Source organism: Cuculus canorus, chromosome 1 (genome assembly GCF_017976375.1).
Source record: "Cuculus canorus isolate bCucCan1 chromosome 1, bCucCan1.pri, whole genome shotgun sequence".
NCBI lineage: Eukaryota > Metazoa > Chordata > Aves > Cuculiformes > Cuculidae > Cuculus > Cuculus canorus.
This window is the reverse complement of record NC_071401.1, coordinates 126,840,114-126,865,860: the sequence shown is the minus strand read 5'-3', so window position 1 is coordinate 126,865,860 and position 25,747 is coordinate 126,840,114. Positions and strand designations below refer to the sequence as shown.

The following is a 25,747-nucleotide window of genomic DNA, read 5'->3' as shown; positions in this document are numbered from 1 at the left end:
ACAAAATGTTGCTGAAGCCTCTCACTTACTGAAGATGCTCTATTAAATCACCTGTAACTCTAAACAGATGATATTTGAAGTACAATAAAAAAAATATTTACCGATTTCAGCTAACTTCTCATAGTCAATCTCAGACATGTTTGCACTCAGGAACAAGTTTATGCAGATCTTGCTAAATGATTCTTGCAGGATGAAACAGTCCTTGAATCAATCCTACAAAAATAAACAAAAGTAGCTGTCATCAGAGTGTGGCATATTTTACACACTATACAGATACGAACAGAAATCCACCACCAACTCCTAAATTCTACTGACAATTATTGTTGAGGAACAAGCTGATCTACATTAGGGCATCATTTTCTTACAACAATGTGCTACAGAAAGATTTTAAAACAGCAGTCCAAAATAGAAAAGCTACATACAATAACAAGACTTTCAACAAAATGATATTTTTTTCTTGGGGGGAGGGTAGCTCTTCATAAAAATACTTACATATTACAGATTTTAATTATAAACATCAGAACTGCAGATTAACTCACTTCTTAACTTTTTCTTAATTTTCTTTCTCTGATACATAATCCATATCCCCACACCGAAATCATTTATTCTTAACAGCAGTTTTAAGGTCTATTACAGGAAACATTTTACACCGCAGATTTCACATGAAAGAGCTTCATGAAAATTTCAAGTGAACATTAACATATAAAAACCTGAAAAAAAACAGCACTTCCTGTGTGTAATCACTGCTTTTTGTCAAAACACACGGCAGAGTGCTTTGTAAACAGAATGCTAAGTATCACACCCAAAGTGAGCATCAGAAGCAAAGAATACAATTTAGAAGATCTGCTTCCCCAAGCAGCTGCTCCAAGCAGCAATAAGAGCACTTTCCTTAAATTAAAAACCCAGGCTTTGGGTGTGGAGGTGAGAAAGAAATTGAGCTTTTCATACGCTCCTTTTAGTTTAATTTTAAAGCGCTGTTTCATACCGATTCGGTTTCACCTAAATAAAATTAAACAGGAAAATGTATGGCTTGGTTGTTGAGAAAAAGCATAGACAAGCCCACTCTTCTCCTCTGCTAAGAGGTTAGATATTGTATTTCTGCTTCAAAGCATTGAAACTGGGAAATTATTTTGGACCAAACAAGATCAGAAAGTCTGTCTGCTTGCTGCTGCCCACCTTGCATGTCCCAAAGTTTAAACAGATTAGGTTTATTCCAGATTAAGGTTTATACCAGACCCACAAATCTGAAAGCTCGATACCATCCTTTTTTTTTTTTAACAAGAGAAGGGATATCTAAGTAGTTTTCTAGAAATAAAATGCACATCAACAAAGCAAGTAAACACCTGCTTAATTATAAGCAGTTGTTTACCTATTTTGCTGGTAAGGGCTTAGTCATTGAAGTGACCACAGTTACCACATGTCTGAACTACAGCTGGGCTCTAACTGGCAAATGCGAAGTCTATCCACTGGGCTTCGTTTCATAGAGGGAAAACAAATTCGCATCTGACCAAAGCTCCCATGTATTACAGTAAAACAAGTACCTGGTAACCGTCATAATATTTAAAATTCTGATGGCTAATGAAGGTTTTCCATAAAATTTCAAAACATTGCACTGATCTGATACTATGTAATAGTAATAATCACCAAAGGCAACCATGTATTTCCATAACATGTTATGCTGCAGATAGAACATGAAGATGGTTCTGCCACTTTTAAGGTTTTCAAACACTCACCAACTATTTTATAACAATCTTATTTGTTTCTTGTTGAAAATAATTACCTTAATTTACAAGAAATTTTTGTCATAAAAGCATCCTCAGCAAGTTTGCAGATGACACCAAGCTGAGTGGTGTAGTTGCCACACCAGGAGGACAGGATGTCATCCAGAGAGACCTGGACAGACTGGAGAAGTGGGGCTGTGTGAACCTCATGAGGTTCAACAACACCAAGTGTAAGGTCCTGCACCTGGGTCGGGGCAATCCCTGTTTTCAGTACACAATGGGAGATGACACGATTGAGAGCAGCCCTGCAGAGAAGGACTTGGGGGTGCTGGTCCACGACAAGCTCGACACAAGCTGGCAACTGTATCCTGGGCTGCATCAAAAGAAGCACAGCCAGCAGGTCGAGGGAAGTGATTCTGCCCCTCTATTCCTCTCTTGTGGGATCTCATCTGGAGTACTGTGTCCAGTTCTGGAATCCTCAAAGTAAGAAGGATATGGAGCTGTTGGAACAGGTCCGGAGGAGGGCTACAAAGATGATCGGAGGGCTGGAGCACCTTCCATATAAGGATAGGCTGAGACAGTTGGGCTTGTTCAGCCTGGAGAAGGCTCAGAGATCTTAATAGTGACCTCCCAGTAACTGAAGGGTGCCTACAGGAAAGCTAGAGAGCGGCTATTCATAAAGGCTTGTGGTGATAGGACGAGGGGCAATGGGTAAAAACTAGAGACGGGCAGATTTAGACTAGACATTAGGAAGAATTTCTTCACCATGGCAGTGGTGAGACACTGGCACAGGTTGCCAAAGGAAGTTGTGGCTACCCCATCCCTGGAAGTGTTCAAGGCCAGGTTGGATGGGGCCTTGGGCAGCCTGATCTAGCGGGATGTCCCTGCTCATGGCAGGGGGGTTGGAACTAGATGATCTTTAAGATCCCTTCCAACCCTAACTATTCTATGATTCTATGATATAAACAGGAAAATGTCCCATTAAGTTCAAAAGAGAGAATTTTGCTGCTTCTCACTGAGCAACATTTTTCTTAAAAAAATGAAAGCATTTCTGGTCCAGATAAAATTAATTTCATGTTAATTTTACCACATGGCATTAAAAATGAAAATTCCATTCTTGCTTTTAAATTATGATGCAAACAAAACACTTAATGATTGATATTCCAACCAGTATTAATTTGTTTATTATTATTCTGGGTGGTACTTAAACACTTTTAAAATTAACTGTTAGCAAATAGTGTGATATTTTGTGCTTTATTTACCAAGTAATTTGTGGCAGGTAGTGTTCATAATTTAGTAATTGACATAGTTTGCCCCTAAGTAGTTGGTATACCATCTGATCACAAGCACCTGTGATGGTCAGGACGATCCAAGACAGACCTGCTGCTGGTCAAGGCTGAGCCCATAAGCAATGGTGGTAGCACCCCAGAGATAACATACTTAAGAAGGAGGGAAAAAAAACCCTGCTGCACAGCAGCAGCAGGAGAGAGGAATGAGAATGTGTGAGAGAAACAACTTTGCAGACACCAAGGTCAGTGAAGAAGGAGGGGCAGGAGGTGCTCCAGGCATCAGCACAGAGATCCCCCTGCAGACTACGGTGAAGACCAAGGTGAGGCAGGCTATGTCCCTTCAGTCCATGGAGGCTAACGGTGGAGCAGATGTCCACCTGCACCCCATGGAGGACTCCAGACCAGAGCAGGTGGATGCTCGAAGGAGGCTGTGACCCTGTGGAGAGCCCACACTGAAGCACGCTTCCAGCAGGACCTGTGAATCTGTGAAGAGAGGAGCCCACACTGGAGCAGGTTTGTTGGCAGGATTTGTGATCCCGTGGGGGACCCACGCTGGAACAGTTTCCGAAAAACTGCAGCTCATGGGAAGGACTCACATTGGAGAAGTTCATGGAGGACTGTCTCCTGTGGGAGGAACCCCACACTGGAGCAAGGGAAGACTGTGATGAGGAAGGAGCATTAGAGACAATGTGTGATGAACTGACCAAAACCCCCACTCCTCATCCCCCTGCACTACTGGAGTGGATGAGGCAGAGAAGATGGGAGTCAACTTGAGCCTGGAAAGAAGGGAGGGCTGGGAGGAAAGAGTTAAGGTTTGGGTTTATTTCTCATTACCCCACTCTGATTTGACTGTTAATAAATTAATTTCCCTGAGTTGAGTCTGTTTTGCATATGACAATAATTGCTGAATGATCTTTCCCTGTCCTTATCTTGACCCACGAGCCTTTCATTGTTTTCTCTCCCCAGTTCAGCTGAGGAGAGGGAGTGGTAGAGCAGTTTGATGAGCACCTGGCATCCAGCCAGGGCCAAGTGACTGCAACTACCACCAACATTCAGCCAAACTTTCTGAACAATGAAAGCCAATGTTCAATAAGTCTAATCTTCACAGACTTCATCCTAACCAAGTATTTCTCAAAGCTCTTATAAGGAAATGGGGCACTACCTTCCTTCTAAAGCACCCGTTTACAGCAGGCCTTTCATCCTACTGCATTTTAACTGCAAGTCATAAATAAAATCATAAGTCACAAAACAAAGCTATATCTTTGACACCAGAATGCTTTTCAGATGACACGAGTAATGAAAATCTCAGTGAGTTGATGGAACAGGGAAAAAAGGCCATCTCCTTGAGCATTCACTTGAGGAAAAACACCTAAATAGATACAATCCTTCTGCTGCACAGCACGGAATAAAAACCAGTTTCTCCTTCACACTAAGTGCTAACACTACAGTTAGAAGCAGTGTCTCAATCTAAAGAGGACAGATTTAAATGTCTCCCAAAACTTGCCAAAAAACATCTGGCTTTTGAACAGCAAAGTTACTGTATAAGTGAGAACAACTATGATAGCATAAAAACACATGCAAACATTTAACACGCAAAGTTACTAGGAAGCTAGAAATAACATAGACAGAATCAAAGAAGAAGGGAAATGAGGAAGAAACCATCTGCCTGGTTTTCAGCTTACTATTCCCTTTGGGAAGCAATTAGAAAGTTTCCAGTTACAAGACAAATTTACTGTAGCACCCTCAGAAATTGATTTCCCGTTGACCGCAGCATTCTCTGTTCCTAGGAGATAACATAATCTCCTTAATAGCATTCCATGCCACGTATCACTGTTTCTAGTAAACTGCCAGATTTAGTGCCTTCCCCCACCTCAGCCCAACAAAAAGGCAGTAAAAAAGCCCTGAAAAGAGCCAAACTACAAGCCTTTCATTAATAACAGAAATTTGGAAGTATTTTACAAAACACCACATCCTATATCCTCCCACAGGCAAGGTTATTACTTACTGGCATCACTAACAGAGCATTACTTTATTGAAAATAAAAACAGTCACGCACACAGAACCGCTTGATAATGAACTCACATCTACGGACAGTCCTAACAAAGGCGAGGGATTCCTCCCAACATTTGTCAAGGCGCAGATGTCTTTGACGCCTATTCTTTTTGTTCACTCAGCTGTCAGATACGTTCTTCTTCAAATTTAAATGGTGTGGTTTCTCTTCTTTTTTTTTTTCCTGATGTTCTTGCCTTCCGCTGATATTCTGTTACTTTTAAAAGGTGTGACACAGCTCACTGTGTAACATCAGTCCACAATTTACATTTTGAAAGGTTGAGAATACTACGTATACTTGGTATTTGCTAAGGGGTACATATCATCTACAAAACCAGGTAAAGTGGTTTCAGAAGATTATTTATTTATAATACTGCAGGAACTTTTCTATGGAATTTAAAAACACAGCAACACATGAGCTGAGTGCATAATGTACTTGTGAGAAGCATATTCAAAGCATCCTGCTCTTCTTCCCATAAGCTGCCTGCAGTATTTTTCCTCGGTGTGTCTCCTGCACAACAGCTATGAAAACCAAAGCCCATGCTCTTCATTAGCAGTTTGTTTCACGTATTTGACATCATTTATTTTCATATTCTTTATTGACCTACCATTCTCTATTGGCAATACATTGGCGAAAATCAGCTAGAACACGCATCGGAAGTAGACAGCCAGAGGGCTGACTGCCAAGGAAGGTTTACAGGCCTGTGGTTCTTGCATACTCCTTTATTTTAAGGATTTATTTAAGCCTAGTTTGGTCTGTCACAACTGGTTTTTTTTGTGACAGAATAAATAAAATCAGAAGGGTTACTGTATTCTACATATAAAATGCATGTATTAGCTTTTAAAGAAGAAACTCAGGTTAGCAACAGAGCAGTTATACACCCAAGTAAGTAATACCAGCAATAGAGTTGATGGCAGCATTCCTTCACTGCTCACTGCCTCTTCATAGACCAGCCTTTCCCTCCAGCAAGCTCCCTGTGTCCCCATCCCCTGTCTGCCTCTGCTGCAGCAGCACCACTACCTGGCCAACTCTTCTTGCTCTCCCAGTTTCTGCTCCCAATTCTGTGCAAAATGCTGTGGGAGTGGGCAGCTTGAGGGAATGGAGTATATATTTGATTACTTAAAAACACACTAGTACTTTTTAACCTTAGATTTATGTGAGATCTGTGTTGCAGATGAAAATACGGAAAATCCTTTCTTCTTTGGAGTTCCTACAAATCATCAGACCATAAAAACCCTTCATTTTCATTTGGCCACTGGTAAAGGGTTTGGAGTTTTGTTTGTTTGGTTGGTTGGTTTTTGTTGGGTTGTTTTGTTTGTTTTTAATCTATAGCTGCTATACTAACACTGCCCAGCTACCCTCTTTCCTCTCTCTCTCTCTCTGCTCTCTCTTGCTTCTCTACTTCCTTTGTGTTCAGGCAACTGTTTACGCTGTACATGTAACCAAACGAGTAGCAAAAGTTTACACACAGGACTTAGTTTCTCGTAAACCGTTTGAGCACTTGGTATAGTATTTCCTCTGGGGAAAAACAAACAAAAAAACCAAACCCCCATCACTTTTCCTGCAAGAGCTCGTGCCTTCCTGCCATCGTGATAGTGGGCAATGCACTGCTACTGCTGCGCACTGAGAGGCTGCAGGTAGGGAGGAGACATGGTACAACTCTGCTTGCTGCTGTATCTTCACCAAGAGATGAGGAAGAGGAGCCTATAAACCTACAGCCACGCTCTCAGTTATATCTGACAGCAGCTTGCATATAGGGTCCTCAAGTCAGGCCTATACTCTCTGATAGAGATGTGTAGATATGTGGTATAAACACCCAACTGTACCTACCATGTTGACCAGACCAGAAACGGGAAGTATGCAATCAAAAGAAACAGACAGATGGACGAAACTGTTCTTAAAACAAATAGGGGTCTCCTGTTCACTGCAATGACTTCTTCCACACTGAGAGCGAGTACAGATTCACCCTACAGCCTAGACTCCTGTACTCTTCAAGAACAAGGCTTTGCACACAGCAAGCAAAGCTGCAGGGCTGCATCTCCAGTTTTGCATACTGACATACCCTTTTCAAAGCAAAGATACCATGAAGCCTGGAAAAGTAAATAGTCTAGTGTTACTTGCACACATCAATATAGATGAGAAGGGTTATTGAACCCTGAAATATAGGAAAATTTATACAGCTTTAACTATAGTAAATATTCCATTTGGGCTCTAATCCCAAATTAATTTTATTACTGTAATAAGTTCCATTGATTTTGGTGCCGTAAAGATAAATATACATAGATTACTAGAATTGGTCACACTTCTCTGCGAAATCAAACCATTTTTAACTAAACTTTCCATGAAAAAATCATTTTCATAGGGAAAAAATAACTCAGCAAATTGAAAACAAATAAAAATTTTTAAGGATGATAATATACAGGTTGATAAATTAATATTTACAATTAGAAAATAATTATTATCAAATGTTTGATGCAAGTTTACAAAAGTCTATCCAACTATACATGCATATTTCAATTTCTCAAGTATAAACATTATTCTTAATTGCATCTATATAAATAGATACTCAAATACTTAACACACTAAAATTTTAAGCAAAATATTAGAAATATTCCCACAACTGTTCAGCATTTACTTTGTCCATAAATTTTAGCATGGCTTGGGTGCTTACATGTTAAGTTGACAACTCTGTTCTTGCAGAATTAACAAAAACAGTAAAGAATTTATAATGGTTAAAACTACCCATTTTCACACAAAATAGCACTGTACTTTAAGAACTTATCTGTTTTAAAAGCTAAGATGAAAAAACATTATGTTAAAATGGAAGAGTAAAAATAAAAATTAAATGCATATGGCCTTGAAAAGAATCCAAACAAAAACTTTATCCTTTCTATATCACATTAGTTTGGGGGATTTTGAGCCTCTTTTCATATACTGATCAGAGAAAGAACACATACAAAGGTTAATTCCTGCCATGGATTGAGACATAGCCGTGAAAATCAGAAAGAATGGAAGGCAGTTTCCCTGTCACTAGACTATATGCTCTATCATATCAAGTTACACACTGATCAAAAGCACTGATTTCTCTGAAAGTGATTTTTCTACTAAGCTCATCCATTATGTTTTTGGAAAACAGAATAGTGTTTACTTGGTAATGGTATATGTCATCCTAAACTTGGAAAGAAGCCCAAGTTCATGGAGGAGTTTTTTTCAGTATTTACTCCTGGATAAATACTAAAGGATCATTCTTAAATAATGCCCTCCTCCTCCCTCAAACAACTGAATTGCTTTGGGGGTTTTTGAGATTTGAAGCCAGGCGGAAATGTGGTTTTGCTCCTCCAATGCCTGGGCCACTCAGAGCGCACCTGCATTGTAAATCTGAGCCATGAGAAAATAATTCTCCATGGCAGAGCCACCCAGCACAACCTAGCCCTGGCTGGTGTCTCACCTTAGCAGAGCAATTACTGTGGCCAGTGTGCCACGGGTATTTGGCACTTCTGTGGCCCTCGCCTCCACACTGTATGACTTCCAATGAGCCTGCAACCATACTTCCTTACCCCCAAGTGTTACTGCTTTTAGGTCAAGGGACTTTTTGCTGGCAACTTGTGCCTGGCTATTTCTGCTTACACTCTTTTGAACACTCCCACTTCAAGATGGGATGGGATAATCCTGTCTTTGCTTCAGGCAAACTGCTGAACCCAAACCTCACTGGCAATGGGAAGAAGGAGGGAGCGTCAGTGACCTGCTACTTGCTATTCCCTCCATGACTGTGTTTTTAGTCATACTTCTCCATGCCGATTCAAGTGGCTCTTTATTCCTCCTTTGATTTAACTCCTCTCACTGTTTTCCTGTCTTCCGATCCACTGAGTTCCTCCTTGACTTCTGTTTTTCAGCTTCTCCCTAGCTCCTCCACCATGGCTTAGTTCCTGTGTGCATCCTCTGGGGATGAAAAGTCCATAACTGCATAAAAGGTGTTTCTTTAGTTCACTGATTTCTTTACTGCTACTCTGATATTTGTTAGAATGGAATTCTGCCTGCAATTTGCAGGTGGATTTTCTTTTATTTGTACAATTTCCTAAATTATTAAGGCTTAAGAATTCATCTCAGTCTACTTTTTCTGATTAAACTGTTAATGATGAAACCTGACTGAATAAGCAAATGTATTTGTATTTCGTTAGCACTTAGAATTATGCTGGCAACCAGAACTATAATTTTCTACACAATGGTTTTCTTCTGTGATATAGTGTTTGGTGAAGCTTGATGGCTCAATAGCCCAGTACACACACAATTTTCATCACTGAGTTACCAGCGTTAATTCAGTGTGAATACAAAGCAAACTACATTCACGGCATGGATGTATAGTAGCAAAGACAGAAGAGACCAATAGCTTAACATAAGAAGCAAGCATTTTTATCAAAGATTATAAATGTAAGTTTGAAGCACCCCCTTAACTCCCATTGGTTCAAACCTTCTTTGAAACAAGAATTTATTAATGCTGAAGAGAGGGAGAGAGTTCCTACATGCTACTTGTTGATAAATCAGATTTCAGTTTCTGATGCCATCAACTGGGTAATTTTTAATCAGCACTGCATTCATTTAGAGCAAACATCCACTGTATGAAAAATAGATAAAGCAACATTTGCTACACTGTGCAAGAAAGTGAATTCTCAGCAAGGAGGGATGGTAAACACTGTGCAGCACACTCCTGAAATGAGAATTTTAGGTTTTGTTGGATACAGTTATTTCTCCTCTCAGAGAAAAGCATAGGAGAGAACAATGTATTCATTAGGATTTTTTTATACATACATACATTTGTATGTAAGAAAATTTAGAACATAACTACCAAAAACAGTATAGATGCTGGAGTGGGACAAAGATACACAAGTATAGGGTTACTGCCTACTGCATTACAAGCATACCTCTCCCACAGCAGGTGATGTGTTGCAGTTTGGGAGTCCTTCACAGGGTGTCCTGAACCTTTAGTAGCAGAAAAGGGCCAACAAGAAAGCTGTGGAGGGACTTTTTACAAAGGCTTGTAGTGATAGGATGAGGGGCAATGGCTATAAACCGGAGAGGGGCAGATTCAGACTAGATATAAGGAAGAATTTCTTCACTATGTGAGTGGTGAGGCACTGGCAAAGGTTGCCCCATCCCTGGAAGTGTTCAAGGCCAGGTTGGATGGAGCCTTGGGCAGCCTGATCTAATGGGAGGTTTCCCCGCCCATGGCTGGGGGGCTGGAACTAGATCTTTAAGGTCCCTTCCAATCCAATCCATTTTATGATTCTGTGATTCTATGATTCTATGAATATGCCCTGTGGGATGCACAAATCCAACTCTGTCCACTCTTGTCTTTCCTCTGAAAGCTGACTCTGGACCGCAGGCTGCCATGCAGACCTCACTCACCTAGTAAAACATTTTCCCACAGTTACATACTACATCCAATCTCAAAGTCTATTGCAACTTGCATGCCTCTATAAGGCCTGCAATCACTTTTGTTGCAGGGCTGGAGCAGGCAGGGAAGCAGAGCAGGTTGTACTGTGAATCTACAGTCTGCCCATCACTTTTTTTCCTCCTATACTGTGAAACCAGTGACGCACTGTCATTTCATTGACCATGAAATATGTAAGCATGGCCTCTTCCTCTGCCCTGCCATACGGTCTCTGCTGGAAGGAGTCAAAAATCTTTGTACAGGAAGAATGAAGCATGTCAGTGCAAAATAAAAATTGTTTCCCTACTGTGTATAAATATCCATATGTATCAGCCATTCCCAGTTCTGAAAGCACTAAAGTAAAGGGATTATTTCTACCCATTACTAGCAAAGAGGTTTGGAAATATTCTTTTGTTGTCTGTAACAGCGCAGCTATTTTCTTATCCCATCCACTTGTTCATCTGGCACAGTGCAAGCACATGGCAAAAGAAGCGCCTAATGTATAAACAATTAACGGAAAGCCATGTAAGCTTGCTACAGCGTTAGGACAAAATTATCTGAACATGGGTAAGTGGCTGCAACATGACACGACACCACTATTTTTTGATTCAGCGTAAATGTTTATTGACTAAACAAAGATTACCATAATGCAATCATAATAAACATTAATGATCACTCATCTATGGAATTTGCTTTCTAAATTAATATACTGTAATACACACTAATGTGGCAGAATTATGTTGGGTTGAACTCATGTTTAACTAGCACTTCCATCTCAAGGGATTACACACTTTCAACTGCAGACAAGTATATTTTTAAGACAGTGTTTTTTAATTAAATTAATCTGACAAGTTACTGGACAAAGGGTTGGTGTATTATGATAAAAAGGGCTTTTTAAACTGCATAATTATTCACTGGGGATTCCTCTGGCTTCAATAAATTAGGGCTTTTAAAATAAATTAATATTCTTCTTATATTTATGCAACACGGGCCAATGTTTCCAGTTCTTATTAAGATGTAGCAATACCGAGGCTTACCATTGCCCCTCTCACCTCTGAGTTGCACCAAAATGAAATGACTGTAAAGCACAAGTGTTGAGTCCCAAAAACCATTTTAGATGGTGAACATTTAGCCCATGAATCTCAGTTCAAAATCAAGTTAAAAGATGTTAACAGCACCTATTGTTCCGCTGTTTCTCTATCTGCACTAGATTGTTTCTTAATGAGTGCTCTGAAGACCTAGTTAGTGGTTGGTTTGCCCAAAATAATTATTTCTCCATTAATTAACAAGCATTATGATTAAATATTTTCCACTCAGACAATCTGTAAGTTATTACAACTTTCTGTGTAAGGCAGGAAATTTAGTACTGGTAAAACCCTGGTAGTGTTTTACAATACATGATGTTCATGAAGCTGTCAAAGCAGTTTAATAAGTGTTTCTGATGAGAACTCAGTCATGGATCTGCTTGTGCCAAGGAGTTTAAGAGGGCCCAAACTAGTTTGGGCCACATGTTGCTGCTTGATTTTATTGATAGTATCAAACAACAGCCACTTCAAATCTAAACTTCAGCCCAACTTCCTTCCATAGTCAGTCCACTTCAATCCTCTATTCACATCAGGACCATCCTCAAAATCTTAATTTTTAAAATCACATCCCACGCTAGATTTCTATGGATGCTTTGGAGTTACAACTGAACAAAAATTGAAAAACAGTTCCACATTTCAAGAGCTTCAACTGTTTTCTTGATGTTAGAATTGTAAAGATGATGCTAAAACATATCTTGCTCATCTCGCCACCAAAACTAAAATTTAACTCATACACACTTTATTTTGCTGGCTTTTGTGAGTCAAATTTTGTGATAAGTAATATTTGTGGAAGAGCACAAAGAATTCTTCAATGTGCAAAGGTGCAGAATAAAATAATAAATTTGTCAGCCAAAACTGTGGAGTAATAAGAACTACAGGAAGAAAAAGAAATAGAAGAGGAAAAGGGAGGAAAAGGCAGATCTTTCCATACTAAATTGTAAAGGCCGGGGGGGGGGGGAAAACACACAACCCTAAAGTTAGACTTAAAGTTTGAAGTATGGCTAAAAGTCTTACTGTCCAATTTTCTTCTTGTTCCTTATGCCCATGTCTTTTAGAAGTATAATTCTCTTCCCTGGTATAGCATACAGAACATTAACTCCAAAAACACTAGCTAAAATCTGCACGAGAAGCATCTCATGTCATGGTTCAATGATATATTAAGTGTGACTTTCAAATTCTCTGTACTGGATCAGAAAAACTGAGGTCACATGAAAGAAAGAAATGACATGACATAAACTCTACAAGTCCAAATTTGTTCAAACAAGTTTGTCAGGTTAATTTTTTTATCAGAAAGATTTATGTGGCATCAAGTCTCTCCTGCCGTCCTGAAGTTGACATAAACAAAGATTCATGCTTTTTTGCTACCCTGACGTACTTTGACTAAATTGACAGAAATGGAATTGTGCATCACTGCATGATCCGGATCAAATTTTTAATACTGGTTGATCTGTTTGCATGTATATATAGTAATAATAACTGTGGAATTGGTGCCCCATTATAAAGATTTTGACCCTGAAGATATCATCCCAAACGTACTGAGGAATCTGGCGGATATGCTTGCCAAACTCTTTCCAGCACCTTCTAGCAGTCCTGGCTTACTGGGGAAGTTCCACTTGACTGGAGGATGGCTGATGTTATACCCATTTACAAGAGTAAATGGAGGTCGGAGGGAGGATCCAGGAAACTACAGGCCTGTCAGTCCAGGGAAGTTCATGGAACAAGTCATCTTGAGTGCTATCACACGGCACATGCAAAAGAACTGGGTGACCAGGCCCAGTCAACACAGGTTCGTGAAAGGCAGGTCCTGCCAAACTAACCTGATTGCCTTCTACGACAAGTTGACCTGCCTACTGGATGAGGGAAACACTGTGGATGTAGTCTTCTTGGACTTCAGTAAAGCCTTTGACACAGCTTCTCACAGCATTCTGCTTAGGAAACTGCCTCTGGCCTGGACAGGCGCACCCTCTCCTAGATGGAAAACTGGTTGGATGGCCAGACCCAAAGAGTTGTGGTAAATGGAGTTAACTCCAGCTGGAGGCCAGCTACAAGTGGTGTCCCCAGGGCTCAGTGCTGGGTCCGGTCCTGTTCAATATCTTTATCAATGACCTGGATGAAGGCATTGAGTGCACCCTTAGCAAGTTTGCAGATGACACTAAGCTGGGAGGAAGCGTCAATCTGCTGGAAGGTAGGGAGGCTCTTCAAAGGGATCTGAACATGCTGGACCACTGGGCTGAGACCAATGGCATGAGGTTTATCACAGCCAAATGGCGGGTCCTGCACTTGGGGCACAACAACCCTGTGCAGTCCTACAGACTAGGGGAAGAGTACCAAGAAAGCTGCTTGGAGGAGAAGGACCTGGGGATGTTGATTGACAGACGACTGAACATGAGCCAGCAGTGTGCCCAGGTGGCCCAGAAGGCCAATGGCATCATGGCCTGTATCAGAAACGGTGTAGCCAGCAGGTTCAGGGAGGTTATTCTGCCCCTGTACTTGGCACTGGTGAGACCACACCTCGAATACTGTGTTCAGTTATGGGCCCCTTGCTACAAGAAGGATGTTGAGGCTCTGGAGCGTGTCCAGAGAAGAGCAACGAAGCCGGTGAAGGGGCTGGAGAAGAAGTCTTGGAAGGAGTGGCTTATGGAACTGGTGTTGTTTAGCCTGGAGAAGAGGAGGCTGAGAGGAGACCCTTATTGCTTCCTACAACTACCTGAAAGTAGGTTGTAGAGAGGTTGGTGCTGGCCTCTTCTCCCAGGTGACAGGGGATAGGACAAGGGGGAATGCCCTCAAGCTGCGCCGGGGAGGTTCAGAGTAGATACCAGGAAAACATTTTTCACTGGAAGGGTCATCGGGCACTGGCAGAGGCTGCCCAGGGAGGTGGTTGAGTCACCATCCCTGGAGGTACTTAAAAGACGAGTAGACATTTAGTGACAGATAGGAATGGTTGGACTTGATGATCCAAGAGGTTTTTTCCAGCCTGGTGATTCTATGATCACCTTACTCAAAGGTATCTGTAAATGAAAGAAAGTAGTAGCGGTAGCATAGTGGTTGAAGTGATGATTTACCATTATTGACTGGATTCTGCTATCAGACCTTTTTTATACAAAAGTCAACTTCAAATGAAACCTTGCCAATTCCCTACTGTTATGTAAAACTACTTGCTGTCATTGTACATGGTTTCTTACCTTTCCCTCTTTAACTACAACCCCAAACAGGTAAAAATTCTCATCCTAGGAAGGAATCGAAATTTCTAACATATGGAAAATAATAAATCTTACTTGCCGTGTCGGAAATCTAACACTGGTAACATATTGCAGGAATGATGCACATTAGCCCATTACTCTCCATGAAACAAAACCAGAAGGCTCTTAAGAGGTACTGAAAAACACTGTTATCCAGATCTTTTTGAACTTTCAAATACACACATGCCAATTGCTACACAAATCTAAAGATTCGAGTGTATCAGTTGTATACACATACTTAAACCTACGCTAACATCTAACAAGGCCACATTGTTTATCTATTATTCTTGTCTGTCAGTACATCACGAAAATGGAAAACATACAGAAATTTTATTTTACTCACATGTTGAGGTAGTCTTTAGTGTTGCTACAGTGTACAGTGTTGTTACAGGCTAAAGTATGACTATATCATAAGCCACACGAAGGCCTGAATTTAAGCAGACAAGGAAATATAATGTTTTTTTTAAAACAGCTGGCAGGTTTTCAGGCACTCAAGCCCTTCAAGGGACCTGAAAGAGAAGCTTGTGCATCCAGCATCTTATCGTATTAAGCACCTTCCAACAACATTCCCTTTGATATCTTTACTAAATATTTAATAAGTAATATATAAACAAAAGAGTGCAGAGTTTGAGAAAAAAAGCAAGGGGACAAGGCTACAGTAAGCAGTGGAAAACAGCAAGGCCATATCACAGAAGAGAACAACATACAAATTATTTATTAATGCAAAGATTAGAAGTAAATATGTTTGTCAGGTGAGGCTCTTCTCCTCTAACTGCCATAATTCAAAATTTAGCCTTTTTAAATAAATCCCTATTTTTTCTGGAATGACATTTATACCCTTTCCAAGAGTGTGGACACACAGCTTACCTTACCAGAAATGTTAGGTAACACACTTGATGCACCAATGTGGTTGGCAAGAAAAACATTATTTCTTTAGATTGATTAATACATGGGTTGTCTTTGTCTTAGCTGTTGGCCATAATCAATAAATGCCATACAAAACAGCTGGGAGGAGTACTGCCAAACCCTGGAACGAATTCAGGGGCAGGATGAAGAATCCTTCCAGTCTCTCAGAAGGTCAATTAAAACTACACAGCACACAGAAAAAGAGGAAAAGAAAAAAACCCAAACAATGTATACTGCTTCCCAGATTAGTTTTCAGGAACACTCAAGCATAACCTTTGAGAATCCCATCAATGCAATGAAGCATTTGACAGCGTATTCTGCCTCCTTCTAAAGAAGAATTTTATCCTTTTCTTCAGTTCTATTTACATATTAAGAACAAATACCTGTAAGCCATTTGCCATGCCTCAGTGCAAAATGGATATACAGCCCTATTATGCGCTGATTGAGGAAAGCATTCAGGAGAGCCATGAAGTATGAGCTCGCATGTATGCTCAACAGAAGTCCAGCTGAAATGAATTATGTGTTCAAGGCTTTCATGAATCAATGCCTCAAAGAAGTGTTAGCTGCTTGATCAATCAGGACACAGTTCTGCCAGTCCTAGCCTAATCAGACCTTGTCACTCTTAGCTCACGCTGAGACACGTATGCCTTCAAAGCACTTTCACAGACACCAGTACTATGATGAAATTTGGTTCCACTCCCCCTGTCTACAGCAGCTAGAACCAAAACCTTCTACTTGCCCCTGCCAGATACAAGGTGAAAATAAATGGGACTCCTTGAGGAGTAGTGTACTATTCAGTGTCAGTAACACTACCTCAGCAGAGCTCTTTATGAGCTTCTGTTGAAAAATGTAATTTGGCGGTGAATTACTAGTGCTTTTTCATCCAGTTTTTGGTATAGTATTTCTAATGACTGCCTTTTTTCTTTTTTTTAATAGATTCAGCCAGGCTTCTGTAAGCTTTCATGAGGCTTCTTAAACATTAGTGTACATTTTTCTCGTCATCTGACTTTAAAATTCTCAGAAGAAAATGCTTTAAGGAGGTTATTCCAAGGGCAGATCAGGATCATTTGGCTCTAGAGCCAATTCATTCACACTTCCTGTGTGCTGGGAAAGAACAAAAAGATAGGAAATAAAAAAGAAACTGTAAGGCAAATTTATAATATTCCATTTATGATAATTGGACCATTCAAAGGCATTTTATAAATAAAATTATATATCTCTATCCAAAAACCTTTACCTAATGTTTGTACAATTAAGAGCAATGATAAGAACAAGAAATGAAGTATCTAAGATTTTTCCCCAGTTTATAATTCCTTCATTTCAGTTGGTACTTTTAATGGTTCTCAGTTGGTACAATTCTATACTTGGATATCCTCACAGGCCTTTCAGTAAACAATCAGTTTCTTTGCATGAGTCTTTTGCAGAAAAAGCAAGAGAAGTCTTTTATAAGTGTTAAAAAAAGGACCAAGAACAGTTCTCAAGCTGTCAGAGAAAATAAGAAATGCAATATGTGAAGCTAATTACAATTAATTACGTAAAAATGACTAGCTGTCAGGTTCATATCAGTGTCCCTCTTCTATTTTAACCACAGCAAATCATTACATATTTATACATAGGATGTCACCAGGTTACAGGAAGCAATCAATGAGGCCACTATACCCAGAACAAAATTTAAGTCTCAAAAGGAAGACGTGTAATATCACTTGCTATATCACATCAATATGCAGTACTACAAGCTCTACTTGAAAATACAGCTGTTGAACTGAGAAAAAAAATCTTTCTCTCTTTTTTTTTCCCTGCAGTATTTTCCTTTGCAAGTCTTAATAACATATTTTTTATCCTGACTTACAGTCTTCTGACTGCAAAGATAAGGCTACAACTGTGAGTGTATCAAGACTGCTTAATACTTTCTGTCAAGCAAAACAATTATAGTAAGTCCAGATGCAGAGATAAACAAAGGTGCAAACATAACCACAAGTTTGCTACCTGAACACTGTCACAAAATAATTCTTCTACCATTAGACAAAATAAAAAAACATTGCCAAATAAACAAGACTTAGCAGACACATCACAGCAGGGAAAATGGTCTGAAGCCTTGGAGCACTGGTTATTTCTGGCTTCAGAGTTTAGCATGAAAACTCGCATACTAGTTTTATGGCATTTTTGCATACCCAAAGTGAAATTCTATACCCAAGGAAATCACCACCATAACTCACACTGACCTCGACTGAGTTGGAATAGGATCTCACTCCTACGTTGTCAGGAATTTTCCTTCCAAGCATAGGATTACTGCTCACACTCTAAACTCTCTTTTGAGGAACACAAGAATTATCCACCTTCTGTGGCAAGTCATCCCCACGGCACCCAACTTCAGCAGGAGACTCCCTAGCACTCCACTGTAAAATCTTGGCTAACATTCATCAAATAGCTTGAACTGCCATTTTTCAACTTCTAAAACACAGGAGGCAAACCCCGTAAACCTAAACCAACAGAATATTTTTCAAAGTGACATTCTCATTCCTATTTCATCCAACAGGTGACAATAAGTAGCGTAACCGTGTAAAAAGAATGTGCAGTTATATCAACCTGGTTATATCAACCTGGTTATATCAAGCTGACATTTAAAGCCTAAAGCTACCATAGTTTCTGCATTACCACTTACTGAACACAGATATAAATGAGCTGATAGCAGCATCAGTATTCTCTGAAGCTACCGAGAACAGCTTTTTTTTCAAAGGCACCTTTGTCAGAAACATGCCAAACTTCTGAATCACAGCCTCAAACTCAAGCTTCAAGCAAGTGGCTTCTCAGGCTTGGGATATAGTTTCCAAAAGTGGAAGCTCCCATGACACTACAGGCTTTCATTAGTAACATTTACCAGAAGAGAAAGGAGAGTGCAATTTAGAGAAAATAGGCCCATAAAACTCTTTTTTTTCCCATTTATTCACGTATTTCATATGCGTAAACACATGATTACATAAAAAAAAACCAAAATAATTTTTGCCCTTTTTTTTCTGCCTCACAGGGGAAATAAAAATACTGAATTATAATAGTAAAGACGGATATGGAAAGTCTGTGAATGGGAACATCTTAGGCTTTCCAGTTTCTGAAGGTATTGTAGGACAGGTTATTCATTCTTCCCTAATATTTCAATTCCTTCTTGAAAATAAAAATAGTCTCACTAGTGTTATGTTCTGAATCTTCTCTAGTTCTTCTTAGTTATGTGACAAAAGACACTATGAAGTAATTTAGGATGCAACATCCAATACACTGGTTTCTCAGTGTGCATATTATTGTGCACTTATAGTGGTGTAACAAGTGACATGGAATATGTTTTCTCTAATATTGACACGGCTCTACAGCTTTTTAGCTGGTAGGCACCTCAGTGGAAAATTTTTGGTAGGCATGCATATGTGTGCACATAAACAATGGAGGTTTGAGAGAGAAACATCAGACAAAACAGGAATACTCTAGGTTATATGATATCAGGAGAATATTAAGGTGTGGATATCTACAGAGATTCTTCACTGGAGACTAGTGGAGGAAAAAAAAAAAAAGACTCATTTTCTTGTCAACAACCTCACAAGTTTTTCCTATGCATCCCTTCTCGCAGCTAGCCCAAGTTCTCCATGCCCATCAGTGTGAGCCTGCAAAATCCCCACTGAGGGGTACCATGAGGGCACACAATGCCTGAGAATTCTGTAAGGAGTTTAAGGTTTAGTTTAAATTTTTTGGGGTTGTTTTAAAGTGTTTAACTTCAGAAATTTGCTATATGTCATAACTTGTTACATGTTATTTTCATTGCATGATGCTGTCACCATATGTCACTACATCAGAGAATGTCGCTGCATGTCACAGAACAACCAGTACCTGGTGAATATTATTCTTGGAGCTCTGATGTTCAGCTTTACCACCACAATCCTGCAGCATCATGCCAAAGGCAGTGTATTCCCTGGTGTCTGTGGGAGTCATAGAGAAAGGGAAGAACAAAGTCTTCAGCTGGCTTAATTTCAAAGTTAGAAACAACTAGTGAAATACAAGCACTGCACACAATGTCAGCTACAGTCTTGCTAACAATTTACAGTTAAAAGAAATATTCCCAGAATACATTCATGGAAAGAATTATAGAAGATATCTTCAGAATGAACAAATCAAAGAAAAAGCCCTTAAGGCAGACATCACTGAAAGGCAATGAAGTTACATTGCTGGGATTTTCTTTACTGTGGGCAGGACTGGTATCACAGCCTAGTTGGTATCACCTGAAACTTCCACATCTGAGACCTATTATCAATTCTTCATAACTTTATTTGTGGGCTGAAATTTTCCAACCTCTAAAGAAGTGAATTAGTAAGATGGGAAATCAAGAAGGGTTACTGAGAAGGCTAAGTGAAAGAAACGGGATTTGAACAACATAAGAGAGAAGGGATGAGATAAGCGAGGAGTTGAATGAGTCCCAACTGGGGATAATAAGCAGAAAACCTGTGCCCACTAATGCAGCTTAAAATGAAACTGAAGACTGTTCTGTCTCACCATTTTATTTCCTACCAGCAAATCAGCTGTTACAGTGCTTGGCCCCAGAAATAGCAAGCTACAATTGCTACCAGTTATTCCATCACATCAAGGCACGTAAGTCCATACAGCTAATCTTGAGATTCAGCATTGATGATGACCTATGGTGGTGTCAGTATGATATCCTACAATAGAATTACCATGTTTTTTACAGTAAGAAGTTTATATATGGATACAAAGCCACCGAGTTTGTTACAAGAATATCAATGCGCTATCTAAGTCTAGCACACAAAACTTCAGGAATGCCAGAGATGCGTTTGCCACAACAATGTGATTTTTAATTCCCTATGCATGTCTTTGCACACAAAGACAAATTTTTAATTGCAGGCACAGAACAGTATTTTTATTTTCCATGTAAATCCTTTGTCAGGTTATGCACAGGAGAATGTGACCTGAAAAAGAATCATTCATTTCTACCAAGATGATGACTGTTGGTTCCTCCTGTTAAGTAATGTAGTGGATGTAGTCATAGAGGAAAGGCTTGCATGCAGTCAAGAGAGGAAAGGATGGTTTCAGAGCTAACACGGATGATCTGGAATCTATTTGCAGGTCTGCCAACAATTTCCAATGTGATACTTTGTAAGCCATTAAACAAAACTCTTCTCTTAGATGATTTGAAGACTACCTATGAGTTTGCCAAGACACAACTTGTAAGTCACAGGAGCAGAGCAGTTCCCTCAGAAGAGTCAATCCTTGCTCTCTTTGACTGACAGACCTGCCATGCCCCCCAAACAGTGAAAACAAAAGCATATTCCTTACTTTTGGAATAGTTTAAAAGCATGAAAAAATAGCTTCAAGGAATAACTATATATATTTCATTTCCCCAAAACCCATTTATTTATATAAAGATAGAAAGAGATGCTTTGTTCTTCAAAGAAATAAGAATATGGAGACTAGCCTGACATAAAGAATTGGCTTGAGGACAAAAGAAAACTGAGTGTAGCCACCAGTCTATAGAAAAACCCAAATAACAGGTGGAATTCAGTGCTGAGTACCTGGCATTGGACACAGTCCTTGATTCTCAGAGGCCCCTGCAGCCCCAGGCATACTAAATGACACCACTCACAGGATTCAAAATTTGTTACAAATGCATGGTTTGACCCATCATATCCCATATTTGCATGATTAGAGGATTGCTATTTCTTACGTGTTCGTCAGCTCATGCTACTTATTCCCCATCTGTAGACACTTTCTGCATATGCTGTGAAAATTATTGTCATTGTAGATCAAAGATTATGCCTCCAAAAGACAGAGTGAGCAGGAGGAGAAAAACTCTCAAAGAATATGGATTGCGTCAATATCACATAAAATGAATTCAGTAATAAAAAATGAAAGATTTGTTAAGTATGAACAAAGTGAGTAGAAGCAGAGAAGAAATAATTTCTTCTTTCAAATGTTCTTGTTGCTCAAACCAGATATTATAAGTCAATGATTATATTTAGGTCTCTTTTAAAAGTGCCTCATATTTTATAACAAGAGAGCTTATTTTTAGTTAGGATCAAGGAAAATTTGATGGTTCAACTAAGCCACTCTCTAGTATACTGGTAAAGCTAACTGTCATTCTCTCATTTGATTGCAAAGAAAGATTTTTCTGATAACAGTCTCCCTGAAAAGGCACCGAGATGCTACTTGTTAAGATGTCAGGATTGAACAGTGTACACCTACAATAGAATTTGTCCCTTATTATAGTAATATCCAGCAGTGTTGCTAAAATAAAAGTCTTGACAATACTTTTATAATTACTCTGCACTTTCATTTATTTTCTGTCTTAGACATTGGTGATTCAAATGTCATCAGTACTGGTTTGCTGTTTGGCTTTTGGTGGTTGTTTTGGATTGGGTTGTTTTTTGGGTTTGGGTTTTTTTTTTTTGTGGCAGTGTCAATTAAAACTAGTAAGATTTTACATTTTCCAGATTTCCAATTTACTTTTTGTCTGTATTTATTTTGTCATTAAAATTTTGGTACTGTCCACATAGCCTGTTTTTGCATGAAAAACAGGGGGCAGGGGGGCATGTAATACAAATCCTAACCAGTTCTCTTCATTCATGGATATGAACTAGCTGATCTTTTCTGGAGCTCAGCTGGGACAATGAAATTATAGGGATGAGCAGGTAAGCATCCAGACACAAATGTAATTTCTTTTTCCTTTTCAAGAGCAAAGAAGGTCAACCTGTGTGACCTCAGCCTCCAGTAACTCTCAAGCGGGCTGTATGTAGTTCCCACAGCCGGCTTGTATCATTTGCCTGGCACTGGGTTATGATGGTGTGGAGACTGGCAGGAAATCTGAAAGCCCAGCTGTGGACACAGTGAGTGGCCACAGCTACTCACACCAGCGCTGGGTGGGATGTCACTCCTAAGTGGCTTCAGTGCGCAACCCATTCCCGAGCCTGCCTAGATCCCTTAATTTCCACCTCTCAGAGCTGCATCCTACATCCTCAGCCACAGCAACATCTTGCACTGTGTTTTTTATGGTCCTGGGGGTGAGAATCCTTATCCTAGACTTATAACATTCTGGTAATTTGTAATTTTGAAAATGGGAATTATAGTTTCAATAACACAATGCCTATTAACCAATGACTGTTCTGTTGCATCTGAATTTCCAAATTAAACCAATGCAGTCAATATCACACAAACACAACTATACTATGCACAAACCCTTTACACTAAGGACTGTTTTTACTCTGAACAATTTATCTGAAAAAAAACTGTTACATTTAAAACCATTAAAACCCAATACCCACATAAGCATGTAGAATACTCACTCAGCTTAATCACACAATGACTTCGTGGCTCTACTCATATTCTAAAAAAAAAAAAAAAAAAAGCTTAACAGTTCATAGGGGAGTACAAAAAATACTGTTCACACAATCCCCCAGAGGCTCTATTATTAAACATTTATTCAATCCCGGGGAACTTTAAAAATACAGTATACGTCTCTCCATGTTTATTTACTTTTTGAATTCCTGCTCTAACAATGAAGAAAACCACGTGGAGAACTCAGTTTCATTTTACTTTTTAAAGTTCATTCCACCTAGCATTACGGCATAGTTTTGTCTGAAGACACTGCAATAAGAGACTTGAGTAAAAGCAACTTTAAAAAAATTTATTTTGTTACAGAAACATCAACACCTGGCTTAAATGGATTCAAAGACCTCTCAGCAAACTGTTAGATTTGAAGCTAAAATGTCATGCTCTTCTAGTAGCAGCATACCTAAAGTCTATAACATGTCAGAAGCAAAAATCACACTTAGATGCGAAAACAACTCCCCACAGCAGGGGTCACTCCTCCTTGGAAGAGGCTTTTTTGTCGGAAGCAAGGCTCCTAGCTTCAGAGGCTGTGACTACCATTCCATAAGGAGCTGTACTCCTGCATCCAGGCACCTAGGTTGGACTTGAAAATGTATAACAAATGAAAATAAGTTCAGTGGTCATTCGGCTTAGAGAGTAAGTAACAAGACAAAACCCCAGCAAGATCATCAATACAACAGTATTAAGAACAGGACCTCCTGTGTGTGCACTCAGTTACCCTTGTGGGAAGAGGCGAGGCATCCAACCAGGAATGGGCCTTTCCCTTAGATTTCGGACGACAAGCCTACCTGCTGTGTAAGTGTGGGATGAGAGGCTTTGCCTCTTTTATTTGTCTTTATTAAAGAGTTTCAGCCTTGTGGTGGGACTTCTTACCAGAGTGCGTTAGGAAGGGGGACTGGAGGGGAGGAATTGCAGGAATGTTATTTGCAGGAATGCTATTTGCAGGAAACCAGAGGAACCGGTTCCCCGTTTGAACTCCCAGCCTACCACAGCCCTGCCAGGAGTTAAATGGGCCTTAACTAAACCTTGTGCCACCTTCTGTCTGGAGAACTTACTACAAAATAACAAGGTCATCACTCAGACATCTGGAAAGGTCAGAATAAAAGTTTCACATAGACAAATTCAGTCCCTTGTGCACATCAATAAAGGTTTTAACTATATGCCAAAAATATAATGCAACACACACAGAAAGAGCACTGAAAAGTAAGCAAATAATATATGTATACCTATTATAATGGAAGTGAGAAGGAATTCAAAGGACTAGTAACAAGGGAGGATGAAAGAAAATCCTAAAAGCACAGTATATCAATATATAGCTAGAGAGATCCTTTAAAGTATGTTTTATGGCTTATAGGGTTAAATCTCAATCACATGATGCTTACTCTAATCTTTATCCCATTTTCTGTGTTTCTTGGGAGGTTTTATATTCATGTAAACTTCAAATCTGAAATAGGACTCACATGCAGGAAGTTTTCATCCTATCAAGTTCTCCCATGAAATCTTTAGGGAAGGCCACAAGAGCGCAAATTTACCCACCTGCCATCAACCCCAGCAAACTATTTCACACATTCATAATGTACAGAACCACCCTCAGTTGAGTCACATCCTTGTGCCAAGAACCAAAAGACTCTGCTCTCAGGCTAAGGTGTAAGCACTGCTGGAAAATAACAGCCTCATATCGTCCCTTTAACAGTATAAACCTGTGTCGCGTGATGACCTTTGCATGATACTATTGTTGGAAACAGCAAACATGAAAGCGTCCTGGACACACCGAATGCCTGCCCGACCTCAGCCCTGCCCTCTGCGATGCCTGCTCACCCCGATGGACTGAAACGGGACAAGATCCCAGACCACTCAGGTTGCTTCGCTTTAGATTGGGCGTCTTAGACTGGGACGTGTCCCTGCCCATGCCGAGGGGGGGAAAGTTGGAACAAGGTGATCTTTAAGGTCCCCTCCAACCTAAACTATTACATGATTCTATGACCTTTCACCCAAAGAGCAGCACAACAGGTTGTTACTACAAGGAGCACAAAGAGTGCTTCGCTTGATATACTCCTAGAGAGAGAGTCATGGAGTGGTTTGGGTCAGGATCTTAAAGCCCAACCAGTTCCAACCTTCCTACCGTGGGCTGGGACACCTCCCAGTGGATCAGGCTGCTCAAAGCCTCATCCAACCTGGCCTTGAACAGCTCCAGGGATGGGCTTCCACGACTTCTCTGGGCAACCTGTGCCAGTGCCTCACCACTCTCAGAGGAAAACATTTCTTCCTAATATCTAAATCTCGCCTCTTTCGTCTTAAAATCGTGACTCCACGTCCTATCCCCGCACTCCCTGATACAGAGCCCCTCCCAGCTTTCCTGTAGCCTCTTTTGAGTCCCGGAAGGCAATGTCTCCTCGGAGCCTTCCCTTCTCCAGGCTATGCACATTCCCGAAACTCCCCCTGGAAGAGCCTGGAGCTCCTAAAACCCCTCCCGGCCGCGAGTCTCTCCCTCCGGGCAACGCTGGCCGCTTTTCCTTTCCTTTCCTTCCCGGAAAGCCGCTGCGGTCCCCGAGGATGCGGAGCGAGGGGTGCACAGGGTCTCACGTACCTGCGGGCGGCGGGGTCGCGGGCACCGCGGGCACCGAGTGGCGGCGGTAGCGCCGCCCCGGGGCC

At 40.2% G+C, this 25,747-nt stretch overlaps 1 protein-coding gene across 7 annotated transcripts in view; it reads right to left on the bottom strand.

Moving 5' to 3' along the window:
- Positions 1-25,747, bottom strand: part of ARHGAP8 (Rho GTPase activating protein 8) — an 85,824-nt gene that overhangs the window by 59,860 nt on the left and 217 nt on the right. For 2 of the 7 annotated variants that reach the window (XM_054056194.1, XM_054056145.1), the window contains exons 1-3: positions 25,683-25,718; positions 23,050-23,090; positions 102-213 (exon numbers count right to left, since the gene is read on the bottom strand). In XM_054056194.1, the coding sequence (XP_053912169.1) occupies positions 102-138 (37 nt within the window). In that variant the 5' untranslated portion in view covers positions 139-213; positions 23,050-23,090; positions 25,683-25,718. Of the gene's footprint in view, positions 1-101; positions 214-19,588; positions 19,678-23,049; positions 23,091-23,498; positions 24,902-25,682; positions 25,719-25,747 lie in introns of those variants that run through there. The other 5 variants (XM_054056162.1, XM_054056186.1, XM_054056177.1 and 2 more) reach the window with 5 other exon arrangements.